At 33.6% G+C, this 15,149-nt stretch overlaps 1 protein-coding gene and 1 pseudogene across 1 annotated transcript in view; both read right to left on the bottom strand.

Moving 5' to 3' along the window:
- EPHA5 (EPH receptor A5) overlaps positions 1-15,149 on the bottom strand; it is a 347,186-nt gene that overhangs the window by 154,727 nt on the left and 177,310 nt on the right. Inside the window, 3 exon segments of the mRNA XM_021702245.1 lie at positions 5,835-5,973; positions 5,975-6,171; positions 10,250-10,405. Coding sequence (XP_021557920.1) covers positions 5,835-5,973; positions 5,975-6,171; positions 10,250-10,405 — 492 coding nt within the window.
- LOC123324272 lies at positions 1,167-1,304 on the bottom strand (annotated as a pseudogene).

The raw sequence follows: 15,149 nt of genomic DNA, 5'->3' as shown, positions 1-15,149 counted from the left end.
GCAACCTCCTGATTGTCACTATTAGTACAGTAGTCAATAAATCACATGAGTTATTTAACACTTTATTATAAAATAGGTTTTGTGTTAGATGATTTTGCCCAACTGTAGGCTAATGTTGATTTCTGAGCACACTTAAGGTAGGCTAAGCTAAACTCTGATGTTTGGCAGGTTGGGTGTATTAAATGCATCTTTGACTTAGATTGATCATAAATCCAGGAAGATCTGTATTTACCCCATAGTCCCTTAAATGAAGAGAAAGGTGATTGCCTTTAAAGAAGGATTGTGCAATAGCAACATCTATTAACACTGTATATCTGCCTTTTAGCTTCTCTATACTCTATATTTCTCACCATTTCTAAATAAAAGGGCATGGGGGAGGGGTAAATGCCCAGATCTTTCACTGGTTATTGAATACTGTGTCTGGGCTAGTATTAATCCCTGTGGATTCCAAATACCACTAAGAAACACTGATCTGAGTGGACATTATGGGGGTAAGGTGATGAATGAGATGTTGTTCTGAGCCCATATTACAATTGGCATAGTGATGCCTTCTTCATCCTAGCTTTTGATTCTTTTACCAGGTCATTGGTATATAGTTGGAAGATTTACCTTGCACCTGGAAGAAACCTCTGTCTCTGAGGCCCATGAAGTAAAATCTGTAAAACTATAGTAATGGCCAAATTAAAGTATCTCCATCCTACCAAAAGAGTAAGCACAAATCTTTATGGTATCTGTGGGGGAATGAAGAAATTAGTGCCACCATAAAAAATATGGAGGAATTAAGAGTGGAGGTTATGACCTTTAAATGAATTGTTTAGTCTGAGTAGAAGACAAATTAATTTTGCCAAACTATGCATTTAATCAGGTGGTGATTACAAACACAGCCAATATGGTCTCTCCACTGATGAAAATCAAAAAATATCTTCACCATTGTTTAGTAATGGTCTAATCGTGACAATCAACTTTTTTAACATCTCAATACACAGAAACCACAGAAAACATTTGTTGCCACCTTGTCAAGAGCGACAATGTACTTTCACCATCTTGTTTCAGCATTCTCTTAAATTTCCTGCTCTACAGCATAATTCAGTCCTCAGGGAACCCTGATCATCTCAATATCCTAAGATGTACCATGCTGGTCGACTACATGAATGGCATCAAACTGAAAATATTTGATTGAATGGGATTATCATGTACCCCAGACACCTTTGCAAGAACCAAGAAATAAAAACCATCAAAATATAGGGGCATCTTTCTTAATGATATTTCTACACTTGATCTTAGCCAAAAGGCCGAGAAGCAATCTTAGTGATATTTCTGATATTCTGGGACAGGTTGGGACATCCCCTCCAAAATGTTTGCTGCATTTTGCAACTCATATCATGTCAACCAAACCCTCTGAAGATAGAATCCAAGAGCCTAAGATTAATTCAAAACGAAGTTGGTCTATTTTACCTCAGAATTGGAATTCTGTACCTTTGCATATTAAAATATTAGTAATTTAGGGTTTTGTTTGTTTGTTTGTTTTTGGTTAGAATGAGCTTATTCTTTCTTGGGATAAAATATACATTTGTATATATTTAAAAACATTTAAATTTCAGCATTTGATAGAGTATGCCTAGGGCAGAATTATTTTAAAATAAAAACTTTAAGAATATGTTTATAGAAAAATATGGTAATGCACACTGTTTTGTGAGTGGATAACAAAACTTAAAAAATATTCGCTTTTAATAGAATTTTAATTTTCATACTATGTGTTTATCTCTCTCTCTCTATCTATCCATTCATCCATCTATCCACCTAACTATCCAATAGATATTTTAGATAAATAAAACAGAAGAACAACAGAAATGTTGTTATGTAAATAATCTAAATACTTTTTTTTAAAAGGAAAGATTATCATGTGTAATTCAACTTTTTGAAAGAATGTATTGCATAAAGCACACAAAGTCACTAGGAAGCTGGAGGAACTCACTCAGTATCCCTTTTCTAAGTTTAATAATTTAAAAAATTCATGGTTTGCATTTTCATCATTTTATCCACTTTGCAACCTATTTGTTAAGAGTTTTCTACATAATTAACATATTTCCATTGTATTTTCCTATCATTTTCCCTTCCTCCACAGACAGCATTTATCTTCCTGTAAATTACTTTTTTTCCCTCATTTTTTCCCCTTTCAGATGTTTTTATTTTTCTTGACCATGAAAATCCTCACAATTTTACAATGCTTTCCTGTCAACCTCAGTACTATTTGCTGCATTTTACAAGGACCCTAAAGTCCAACTAATTCTAGTATTCTTAAAACTTTTCTTAAAACTTTATATTTGGGGTTTTGTTTTGTCTTGTTTTGTTTTTTAAGTAATCTCTACACCCAACATGGGGCTCAAACTCACAACCCTGAGATCAAGAATCACATACTCCATCAACTAAACCAGTCAGGTGCCCCAAAACTTTATATTTTGACTTTACTATTAAATTACATGTAAAAAAGTACCATTTGAATTTAGACAACTTCTCGCAAGAACAAGGTGCTAGACTTCATAATAATATAATGACTGAGAAAGTGTTTTAAATACTGTATAAACATCCATAAATTTATCATTTAATCACTATCTTCAGCACAAAATCATTATTTACTTTTATAGACCAATCAGCTAGGGTTACCTAATCAATTTCAGTTCCTAGCTTAATGAAAGATTCTCATCTTGAAAAAATTGCTAGTTTTTCTTCTTGTACTTTAAAATATCATTTTGAATCTGGACAGTTCAGACTGTGCACTAAAACTGCAATAGATGACTGATGTCAACCTTCTGTGACCATCTCAAGTGACCTCAATGAGAAACCAAAAACAAGAAGAACCAGAAAACCAGTTAAGCAGATGCAGGCCAGTAATTTTTTGAATAATACGATATGATAGAACAGAATGTATTAAGATGACATAAGGCTCTTTCACACGCCTACGTGGAAATCAGTAAACCTTAACTTCTGCAACCAAACGAATTGTATCTTGGGACGCACACTATACAATGGAGAACTGCTTGCAAGGATGGGTACCCTTTTCCCTTTTTGCATATAATCCTCTGTAAACTGACATGCTTTGGAGGAGTTCTTTAGAGCAATTTAAAGTACTGTCTCCTGGGCTATAGTCCTCATTAAGACACTGAATAAAACATGTATTAATCTATTTTAGGTTGGCTTTTTTTTTTAGTCAACAACACACTGTGTTGATGTCACAGAAAATAAATTGGAAAATGCCAAAATAAATGAATCTATTACAAAAGAAATGCATTTCTCAAAAAACCCTCCTTAAAAAAAGATTGATACTGAAGTTAAAATCTGCTGAAATTTTATATAAAAAACAATACAGCACAAATAATTTGCTTCAATTTAGTGCTTAAAAATATTCAAATATTAAAAAGTAACTACTACAGCCCATTTTCCATAATGTTGGTACTTGGTAAATATGCAGCAATTGTGACATTAAATATAAGACATCTTTTTTTTTTTTTTTTAAAGATTTTTTCATTTATTTGACAGAGAGAGACACAGCGAGAGAGGGAACACAAGCAGGGGGAGCGGGAGAGGGAGAAGCAGGCTTCCCGCCGAGCAGGGAGCCCGATGCGGGGCTCGATCCCAGGACCCTGGGACCATGACCTGAGCCGAAGGCAGACGCTCAACGACTGAGCCACCCAGGCGCCCCTAAATATAAGACATCTTAAGAGCTACTTGAAGTTAACAATTTTTGTGAAAATTGAGACTTAGTTTGTCTGGAATGGTCAGATACTAAGAAAAATCTCTTCTTATTTTGACTTTTTTTTTTTTTTTTTATGTTTGCAAAGCTTTTACAGTATGTGTATCCTGAGAACTTGGAAAAAGTAGCAACCAAAATGTCTGCTCCGAATACAAATGTTTATTTTATATGATAGCTGTGCCTTGAACAGCTGGATGAAAATTATTCTTTCATGGCATTTAAGGTATTTATACATCAAAAAGCACACTTTGCAGTCTGAACAGACTAGCAAGTCAAAGACAACTGGAGCAAATATTTTTTAAGTATATCACTTTAAAAGTGTACAGTCATTTCCCATACCTAGCTCGTCAGAGAAATATCATTCAAGTAAGCTGAGGTTATGCAAGCTAGAAATTGTTCTCCCTGAGGAATACAACTCAGTGATTGTTCAATATGTTTTCAATATATTAATGGAAGACTCATACACGGAACCAAGTAAAGTTGAAAGATGTTGCATGAGAAGCTTGAAATCACATGTTATAAAACCAGTATTTTTCTGATGTGGGAAGGCAGTTCACATTTACTGAACACTTGTGACTAGATACTATGATAGAATATCAACATATACCAGTATCAGCAGCTGCTGAGTCTAGAGTGAAGGAAAACTTAATTTCCAGTATTCCTACCCAGCTCTTTAACACTTCTATTAGTTCTACCTTAGGTTAGGGAGCAAATGGAGAGAAATATAAAGGATTCACTTAGGGAAATGGCATATAGGTGTGCAATGTTTTCTCTCATGGAATAAAAAAAGTGGACATCTATTCAACATGGATAAGAATCTCTAGAGTATTTAGAATGATTCTTAGTGAATTGCTCAATTACTTTCATATCATCCAGGCTGCTCTTGAATATTTCCCTTGGTTTAATCAATCAGAAGAAACTATGAACTCAACTGTATGCATTTTCTTATTCTCAAGAGGTAATGATTTGATTTACCTGACACATTCAATATAATTGAAATTATTTTGGCCGAGACGTGGTTACCAACAGCATTCTCTTGTCAACCCAGTCATTCTACCATCTACAAACTTATACTAATGCATGTCCAATTCGATTCAGTCAAACACATTCTATTTCATTGTGAATACGCTGGCAAGAATGTCCTCACTGAAAAAAATTCCAGCTGAAGTACTAAAAAGTGTGACAAGTTTATGCCCATGGACTGAGAGCTGTGGCCAGGGAATAGAGGGAAGTTACATTTAATGTCTCATCCTACCCACACACCTGTTGTTGACAAAAACAAGTCATAAATTGCCCATGGGCTTTGAATGATTTTTGTCACATAATAAGTTGAATTATTAATTTAATCATAGACTATCTTTGGTTTTCATTTTACCAGAAAAGAAGTCCTCTATATTGATGTACTTGAAATTACATATCTGAGTGGAAACTAGGGGAAGAATCAGTGCTCAAGCAGAACTGTATTCCCTGCTCCTTAATAATTACTCCCTAGTAATTCCAAGATCTTCATATGGAACATAAATGTGTTTTCATGTATAGTTCAGCTATTCTAACTTTGATAAATGGATTATCAAAGAAAAATTTGTTTTGTACATTTTTATAATAATAATAGAAATAATGAGAAAAGCCTATTTCAATGTGCAAAGAAAATTCAGCTGTGATGCCAAACAAACAAATAAACAAGCAAATAGAACCTGCCTGATTATCTGCTAAATTAATGAAATAAACAAAAAAATGATGTAAACAAAACAACAAAATATGTAGATTTGAGCTATCATAATTGCATGTGTGAAATTTGAGGTAAAAATTTTTGCTACAAATGAATTTGAGCCAGAAACGTCTTTTTAATAAAAAAATTCAATTGAAACATATTTTTATTTCCCTGTCCATGTATGAGTCTGCTAAGAAAGCCTTAGCTTTTATTTGTTTAAAACTAAATAAAACATTTTGAGATAAGGTCTACTTTAAGTCCTAACCTTGTGATTTATGGGAAGATCTCACACAGTTCAGCCCTCACTTAGCTATGGAGATAATTGACAGAGCTCGGCCTAAGGTACATGATTTGGCTGGACATCACACTTACCTGCTTGATTTGTGGTTACATTTACAGACACATACTGCCGGGCTCCTGGGCTCAAGTCGGACACTCCATTCACTGCCTCAATCTCAAAGGTATAGTTTGTGTGAGCGAGCAGATCCACCATCATGACAGAGGTGTTTTTTCAGGCCGATTTGCCGGGGGAGGTACCTGACATGACCGCCACACTCCTCACACACACCTGCATGGGAGTTGCACTTCTTGCATGCAATATAATATGATACATCTTTCCTTCCACCAGTGTCAGCAGGAGGAATCCATTCCAGAAAGACACTAGTTTCATTAACATTTGAGATGGCATTCCGAGGAGCTGAGGGGGGTCCTGGTTTGCAAAGTAAAGTGAGAAAAACATATTTTAAGATGATAAAATTAGGCATTGTTTACGATACAAATCCCTGGTCTGAAGAAAAAAAAATAGATTTGTAATCAATCTTTTAAATAGGGCGAATGCAAGAATCATCAATTTGTAATAATCTTTGGAAAATCTTGTTATAGTTTTGTTGGGACAATAGCGGGATTTATACCCTATAGAAATAACTTATCTTGGCATTGTCATAACCACTTGTTTAGTTAAAACATACGTTTTGCTTAGTGTACATGTAAAGAATTATGGAGTACAACTATGTATGTAAAAATGTTAGATAAAAAAATTATATATTCAAAAAGTGGTAAGTCCTTTGACAAGTCCAAGGAAAAATTCTCCTTGGGGATTGAACTGATTACTTCCTTATTGAGATCTGTCCCAGAAACCTAGGAAGTACACATGAAGGATTTACTAAGCAATGAGCACAAGTGAAAATAGGATTTGTCAGTGTGGCTCTTGACTACAAATTCTGCAGCAAGTAAAATAGCCTGAGCTTACCTCAAAATGAATTGCATATCCCCAGATAAATCACCAACAGCATTTAAAATCTTCCTCATATGTCAAGAAGAAACTAGAATTTAAGTAGTTGGACATTGCAAGGTGTAATGAAACTCACTTACTTTGATACTGTTTTAATACTGTGGCTCTGCAAGTTGTGAATTTTACTTAATTGGAAATCAGAAATTTATTTTTAAAATAACTCTCAAAAACACTATAAGAGTAAGAATTAAGGTGTTCAGATCTTAAAGGATCAGCAGAACAAATTTATATATAAATAATAAACAATATCCATTTGTATATTACTTTATTTCTGAAACGAATAATTAGCTTACTAAAGAGAACTAAAATTAATTCCGTATCAGTTGTGATAATTGTATACCACTCTGGCGGGGATTGATAAAGGGGGAGGCTTTATGTATGTAGGCATGGGGTATATGGGAAGTCTCTGTGTCTTTAAATTTTGCTGTGAACCTAAAACTGCTCTAAAAAAATAAAGTCTTTTAAAAAAGGAATCGCATAATGTCTGTCTCTATAGTTGATTTTCAGGTATTTAGAGTTATAACTTCAATCAGTTGTTAATGTTATATGTCCCCCCCCCCCAAAAAAATACATTTATATTTGTTTCAGACTTAATACGTAAAACTTCCTGACAGGGAATAGAATGGACTATGGTGGTCGTTGAATGGTTCATAAGCATAAATTAAGCTACTTGGAAGGACATATCTTAGTTCTCTTAATATCTGTTGTTTTAAATATAGAGATTAATATTAATTTCTACCTAACATTTATTGAGCCATGGCTGTTGAAATTTAAAAGTGATAAAAAATCCACCTGGTATTTACAAATTGCCATTTAAATTAAAGGACCTCATAACCTAAGAGTTGCCATTTTTGGCAAAATAATCCCCAGCTCAACTATATTTCTGATTGAACCCTGTGAATCTTCCATACATACAACCTCACACACTTCAATATAAAGCAGTTACTTAAGATGGAAATACACAAGTATTATTTTTTTACTGTAAACTTTAGCTTATTTAATAGTGGAAAGTTATGGAGAAAATGTCATTTGAGATCAAAATGTTACAGGTTTACTTCTGAGAAAAAGGTAAAATATACTTGAAATATGTCTAGTTCAGGAAGACATCAAACTTTTTTCTTCCTGACATCTGAAATATAGCCAAATTAACATCTTTTCTCTAAATCTGTAAAAATGAAAAAAAAATCAGAGTCTGACTCTTCCTTTTCTTCTGACTCTCTACTAACAGCCCCTCAAACATTTGAGGGGGAAGTATATGTCTTTAAATGTCAAAATAAAACTCAAATTCAAGTGAAGTCCTAAAGTAGAAGTAAAAAGTAGAGGCTCAGATTGACATGCACTTAAAAAATAACCTAATGAAATTCCACTGCCTTGCTGAGATGTGAAATATGAACCAAAACAGAACTATGAGAAGCACCCCTCATTGAAGCAGATTCACCAGAATCTTTTTTTCTTTTCCTATGAGTTTATAACATTCTATTTTCCAGATTTATATATTTATAATATATACATTATATATTATATAAACATTATATATAATATATACATTATATATTATATAAACATATGTTATATATTTATATATTTATACATATATACATCAAAATTATTAAAAGCAGTTGGAACCACAAATTTAATTCCAAAGAGCCAACGGAAAGCAAAATTCCAGACTTTCATGTGAACATGTGAACATCAATCAAGCCATCCATGCAAGGGGATCATATGCAGTATTTGCGGTGCTACGAATGCAACTAAAAACGGAACACACACACCCACAGATTATATATTAGAAAGATCTTCTACACAAGTCCCAGTAGTGTTTTCGACAAATGCATACAAATTCTTTTGAAACACAGTGTTAGAAATCCGCACACCTGGAAACAGAAAATTTGAAACCCCAAGTCCTGTAAGAGGACTAAGCAGTCCCTGCCACCAGAGCACAGTCTTTCCCTCACCCCAAACCTAATGAACTTACAGAAAGGGAGACTCACTTTTATGCTGAAAAAGAGAAAGATCATGGCTGGACCACTTAAAGAAAAAACTATTAGAAAATAAATGAAATTTAAAAGATAATTCAAGATATGGTTTTCTCTCCCTAATTTACCACTTTATTGTCTGGCCACATTTCCTTTTTACTCTCTGGGCATTCTTTTGCTCTGATAATTAAAATAATCTCAACTGTAACCAAAACATATCACATGCAATCATAGTTTATGTCTCCTCTACTCAAATGCATCCTCCCAAAAGTGTATATAATAATGTCATTTTACTTATTTGAAAAAGAAGTGTTTATAATTAGTAATCATCTAACCCACAAAATGATCAGTCTTGTGATAAAAGAATGATCTTTAGCAATGTACAGCTAATTAATATCAATGATTTGAGAAATTATGAAAATATGTCTCACTGACACTATGAAATTCAGATGCTGAAATTCAGATAAAACTTCAGTTTGTTGTCATTTGATTAAAGGAATTGTATGTCTGTTTATATTTCATACTAGAATGAATACTAGATTTCAAAAATTTTGGTCATCATCTTTTAGAGCAACTGCAGCTGCTAGGATCAAAAATAATAAAACAAGGCAAGGTCATGGATACTGAATCTTATGGGGAGAGGAGATACACTTTCTTCCCTTCCATTTTGAGTTTTTGTTTGATTTGCCATAGAGACTGTGAATGTGGACAACTTACGAAAGTATTTTTATCAAGCAAACAAATACATAAATGCGTTTCCTTCTCAGAAATATGTGGAACACTAGAAAAACAAAAACACCCAAAAACATTGATGGATGCGGATGCTTCCACTGCAAATGTTGGAATTAAATGTTTACTCTTCATCATTCTAATTATATGATTATGGGATCATATAATTAATAATAGTTAAGGACACTCACTTATAAGAAATATGACAACTGCTTAGAAGTCTCAGCTAAAGGCTTAGTTTTCTATTTGACTCCTAAATCTGAATTGCCAACCCCCAATACTCCATGCTCTTGAAGTGTTTCCGGTCTTCTTTCATAACTGACCTTCTAACTGGCCTTTGTCGTTTTGTGGGGCAAATTAAGTAAAAAAAAAAAAAAAGGCAAAAGTACTATTTATTACATGTTTATGTGATCAAAAGCCTGGCTCGGGAGAAGACGAAGAATGAAAAAAAAGTTTACGGTGAAAAGGAAAATGGGTTTATCAGAGTCATGTTTAGCTGTCATGAACACTAAAAGAAATTACAAAATAAAAGAAAAAATTCCTTATCTGTCTCCGATGTTGAATTTGAAATTAGGGAAAATGAATGCTTCTAACAATGAGTAATAAAAGAGACTCCAACTTTTCAATGCTTACTTAAGAAAATCAAAATCTGGTTTAAAAAACTATTTTGGAAGATTAAACATTATGCCTGTTTTAGGGGAAATGGTAATAGGATGTAACAGGCTCTCCATCAGGTTCTTTCTTCAAAGTGGTGAAAGTTAGCATCACCAAATATTGGTTGGGTTCCTTACTTGTGCATGCCATTGTGGGTGGATCAGACTCCCTCCTGAAATAATCCTTTTCACAGACACAAGAGGTTGAAGCTTCCTCATGGGTATAACTGTGAGGTGGACATTTGCTGCAGCTCTGGTTGTGAGGTGAGGCTTTGAAGAACCCAGGTCTGCACACTGTCAAAAGAAATAAGAGACTAAGCTTTTCCCTGGAACAGATGCATTGTTTGCTTTGTGAATAATGTCATTATTTTGACTACTATACACAGATTACATATAACACAATATTGCCATTAATTTCAAAAATGTTTCATAAGCTTCTGAATCATAAATGCCAGGCTATCATTCAGATAATCAAATATTTAAGTATTTAAATTAAACATGTCTGGACTGTGTGTATTTTAGTGATTTTTATGTTGTGGGAGCTTATAAGAAATTATATTATAAAAGGTAAATACCTATATGTATTTAAAACTGAAGTAGTGCTTTGAGTGTAATTTTCATTTATGGTGTTATCAACACAACTTTTGTTGAAGAAATAATAATTTTTCCCTATGCTCATAGAATGGTAGGGTACATAGTAGGTGCTCAAAATTTTGTTATTGAATTAATAAATTAATTAATTGGTAGGTGTTAAAAGCTTCACAAATTTTGTTGGATTTGGAAGAATGCATGGATGAGCTGGTGTATCATTCACATTATATTGATTTCAGGGGGAGTCAGATGTTAGGCATTTATTTTACATTTTATTCCATTTTAGAACTTTTATTTGACTCAACAAGCATCTATTCTAATATCATTCATACTTATACTGTACATATTGTAATGATCCATAAAGGGTAGAAACTGTGTCTTGTTCAATTTTGCATTCATAATATTTATCACAGTGTTTGACCACAGTAGGTGATCATAAATTATCATGTAATGCATAAATGAATGAATGACATGGTATGAAGATTGTAACTGAACTATTCAGAATCACATACAGAATATGTTCTCTGGATATTTTTGTTAACATTTCTGTTAGTGGTCAAGTAAGTGCTAACAAAATAAATCTTTTTATGATGCTCATTCCCTAATCTTTTGTATCTTTCTTTCTTCTCAATGGCTAGTAAAGCCAAACTTTCATTCCAGTTTCCCTCTATGGGCCAATCAAAGACACCAAACCATTGGTTTGATTACTTTTTAGGGTTTAGATTACATAAAACTAATCAGCCATATATATTTTTTTCTATTTTCAAAACTCGGTACATACACTTAAGAACATTTATTCAAGCATCAATGGAAATTTGCTAAAGTTCAAAGGTGAACTTGTATTTCAACAGAAATTTTTGATAGACATAATGAATTTGGGCTAATTTTCATGTGCTATAAATGATTTGGGGTTTTAGTAATCCATGCAAAGGCTTTCTGCCATCACCATGAATAATCAGGAATTGACAAAAATGAGAAGGTACTTTTTCAATAGATCTAATTATAGTGATAGCAAAGCCTTAATGTTCTTATAAATTCAGAGAGAATGTGAAGGTATTTGAAAGATAAGAAGAGCTTTTTGATAGTATTAGGGACATTCTTGTAGCTAAATGATTAGGAAAAGATTTAAAATATTATTTTCCTTATAATAGGATTGCTATAGCACCCAATACCATTCTTAGCTAAGTTATACATTTTTTCTTCTTTTATCCTCTTCAGTAAAACCATTCTCACTTTAAACACTATTTACTTTCTTTTTTTTTTTTTAAAGATTTTATTTATTTATTTGACAGAGAGAAACACAGCAAGAGAGGGAACACAAGCAGGGGGAGTGGGAGAGGGAGAAGCAGGCTCCCCACTGAGCAGAGAGCCCGATGTGGGGCTCGATCCCAGGACCCTGGGATCATGACCTGAGCCGAAGGCAGACGCTTAACGACTGAGCCACCCAGGCGCCCCAAACACTATTTACTTTCAAAGACATGAAGTGTCAATCCACAATTCTGCATATTTGGAATTCAATGATCATTTATGAAACAAAAGTCAGCTCTTTTATTTAATGCCTTTTAACCTAAAAACTTATTTTGATATCGTATGTAATACTTATTAACCCTCCATGGAAACTTTGGAAGCAGAAAGTAATATAAATGTAAGTAAAAGTAGATATATGTATCTTTCTGGTCAGGAGTTCAACAAAACGCTTTCAGCAGGTGTAGTGGGCCAGAAATTTTGCTCAGTACTAGATTACAGAGGTAAACAAGATAGACATGGCTCTGCTTTTATGAATCTTAAAAGTACTGCATGAATAATTATAAATATTTCTACACTAGAAAAAAGAAAGAGCATGGAAGTGAACAATGACACCTAATTTAGACTGGGATGTCAAAAAATGACTTCCTTAGGAAGCTGAGTCTCTGCTGATATGTTAAAAAAAATTAAAAAGGAAAATTATCCAATTTACATTAGGGAGGCATTAGAGTGCATTAAACTGCATTAGAGGGGCAAAATCCTTGCAAAGGACCAAAATACGTGAACAAACAAGGAAATAGAGGAAACTAAAGAATTGATAAGGGTGATCGTAAAATTTTAAAGTGGCAGAGATAAAGTTAGACAGGGAAAAGGACACCAGGACACACTTCATAATTTTTATTATTTGAGGTCATTACAAAATTTTAAGCAGGGAAATACTGAGATGACAATGACGTTTGAGAGATCATTGTGTAGCAGTGTGGGTAATGGGCTGGAGAGGAGCAGGGATGGAGGCAATTGTTCCTTTTGCTTCTGTTGCACTGGTGCAGGAAAAGAGTCTTGTTCCAATGGTGATAGATGAGAGTAGGTGAATTCAGGAGATCCGTCTGAGTTAAAATCAACGAGATTTCATGATATATTTAATGGGTTAGATGTGAGAGTGGGAAATCCTAAGACTGACTCTAAGGTGTTTGGCTTTCGCTGCCCAGGAACTACAGGAGCCATTTTCCTCAGAGAATGCTTGATATGAAATGTGTTTGGGGGAAGATAATGATTAAAGTGTTATTTAATTTGAGGTGGCAAAAGAAATCCAAATAGAGATATACAGAGGAAAGCAGTAGACTCAATGTTATCTAAGAAAAAAAAAATATATATATGTATATATACATGTAAAAGTAATTATTCATTGCCTTCAAATCATGGCCCCAAATCCAAATGGGACATACAATGCTGCTAGACAATCTTAGTATTATTCCTTAGTTAACTTCAGTTTTCAGCATCAACATGATTATTTTGTAGCTTCTCCTCTCTCTTCTTACTCCTTAGAAGCTCTGCTCTTTTGTGATTCCTAGCTGGTTACATTTGTCTCTGTGCTGAGAAAATAGAAGTCATTAGAGGAACTTGCTTATTTTCCTACCACCAAATCTCCAAACCTATAACACTTGTAGCCACCCTCTCTACCTTTCTTCCCGTTAAAATGCACAGATGTTTTTGATTCTATCAAAATTGGTAATATTTGGTATTATTTCAATACCAAATTTATTTCAATACCAATAGTTGGTAATATTTCAAATATCCTTTCTACATGCTCAGTCTCTCTCAATCTCTTTCTTCAATCTCTGCTCTGTCTCTCTTTCTCGCCTAGTCATTCACATGAGCCCAATACAATTTTCCAGAACTTTTCAACGTAAACAAAGTAAAACAAAACAAAACAAATAATAACAACAATAAAATATCAATCTCACTTGATCTCAATTTTCCCTGTAGCTACCCCACAGTTTTGTTCCCCTCCAAAACACAATTTCTAAAATTACTTTTCCATACATGCATCCCAAGTTCCTATTTTAAATTATACATTGGCACAGTCCACTCCCCTGAAACTTTTCTTGTTAAGATTGCAGTCATTTTGTTTCCATACTTCTCAACAGCATTCGATCATGTCCATTTTGGGAAGCTCTAATTAATTTTACTACAAAATGCTAGCATAGCCTGCAAGTTTCCACACAATATCTAACAAATCCTTCAAATGTGGTCCCCTCCCACACTCACTATCTCCATCTGTACTAAACTACTTATAATTTCCAGCATTTGAGAAACTCCTTTATCTGCTTCTGAATATTGCAGGAAAAGCATTCCAGCCAAAATACAAGAAGTGTAAGTTAAGGGGAAAAAAATTGTAGTCCCTGATAAGGAATTTGGATTTAATCTGAATGCATTTGGAAAACACTGGGTATTTATTTTTTGAGGGCACCCCTTTTGTCAAGCACTGTGGCTAGGAATATTTATATTGTGGTCAGAAAATAAAAATTGTACTTGACACCCTAAAGCTACAACATATTTGGGGAGATAGAAAATAAAGAGTAATAATCAAAAGAAGCAAAATTGACCTTTTTGCATTTTAATCATGGCAACGTTTAACAAATAATTATCTAGATGAGTAGTAAGATTTCTTTAAACTCAAACTCGATATGTTTCATTTAAACATAAAGGAAGCTTTTGGAGTAAAGTTATTTCAAAATGACAATTGTACATTACCTAAAAATTATTTAGAAAATATCATGCAAGTCCATTTAAGTTGAACAAGGAGTTGGAGACAAAAACTGCATCCTATGTTGACATGTTTCATTAGTCTGATTTGGAGGGAAGGAAACTATTTTTTTTTTTGAAGGAAAATGTTTTTAATAATTCCTATTCTGTCCACGCTTCAAAGGTTCTTTTTAAGAGCCTTTTTCATGATGTTTATGATGATCTCCATTGCTACATATTCTTTCCTTACACACCTTTTAGACTACAAACTATTTATTAAACATCTGTCTTGTGACATATAGTAAAAATTTTGTCATAATTTTACGTGTATGAATTCTCACCTGCTTTATATAGAGTTGGGAAACTATATAAACATTCTAGAGAATGGAAGCGGTTCATTTGATTTTCATCATACATTACATAGCATAATTTGTTGTACTGAGTACATATTCATCAG

Source organism: Neomonachus schauinslandi, chromosome 2, assembly GCF_002201575.2.
Source record: "Neomonachus schauinslandi chromosome 2, ASM220157v2, whole genome shotgun sequence".
Classification (NCBI taxonomy): Eukaryota; Metazoa; Chordata; class Mammalia; order Carnivora; family Phocidae; genus Neomonachus; species Neomonachus schauinslandi.
The sequence above is the reverse complement of the archived record's forward strand: the minus strand, read 5'-3'. Positions and strand labels throughout refer to the sequence as shown.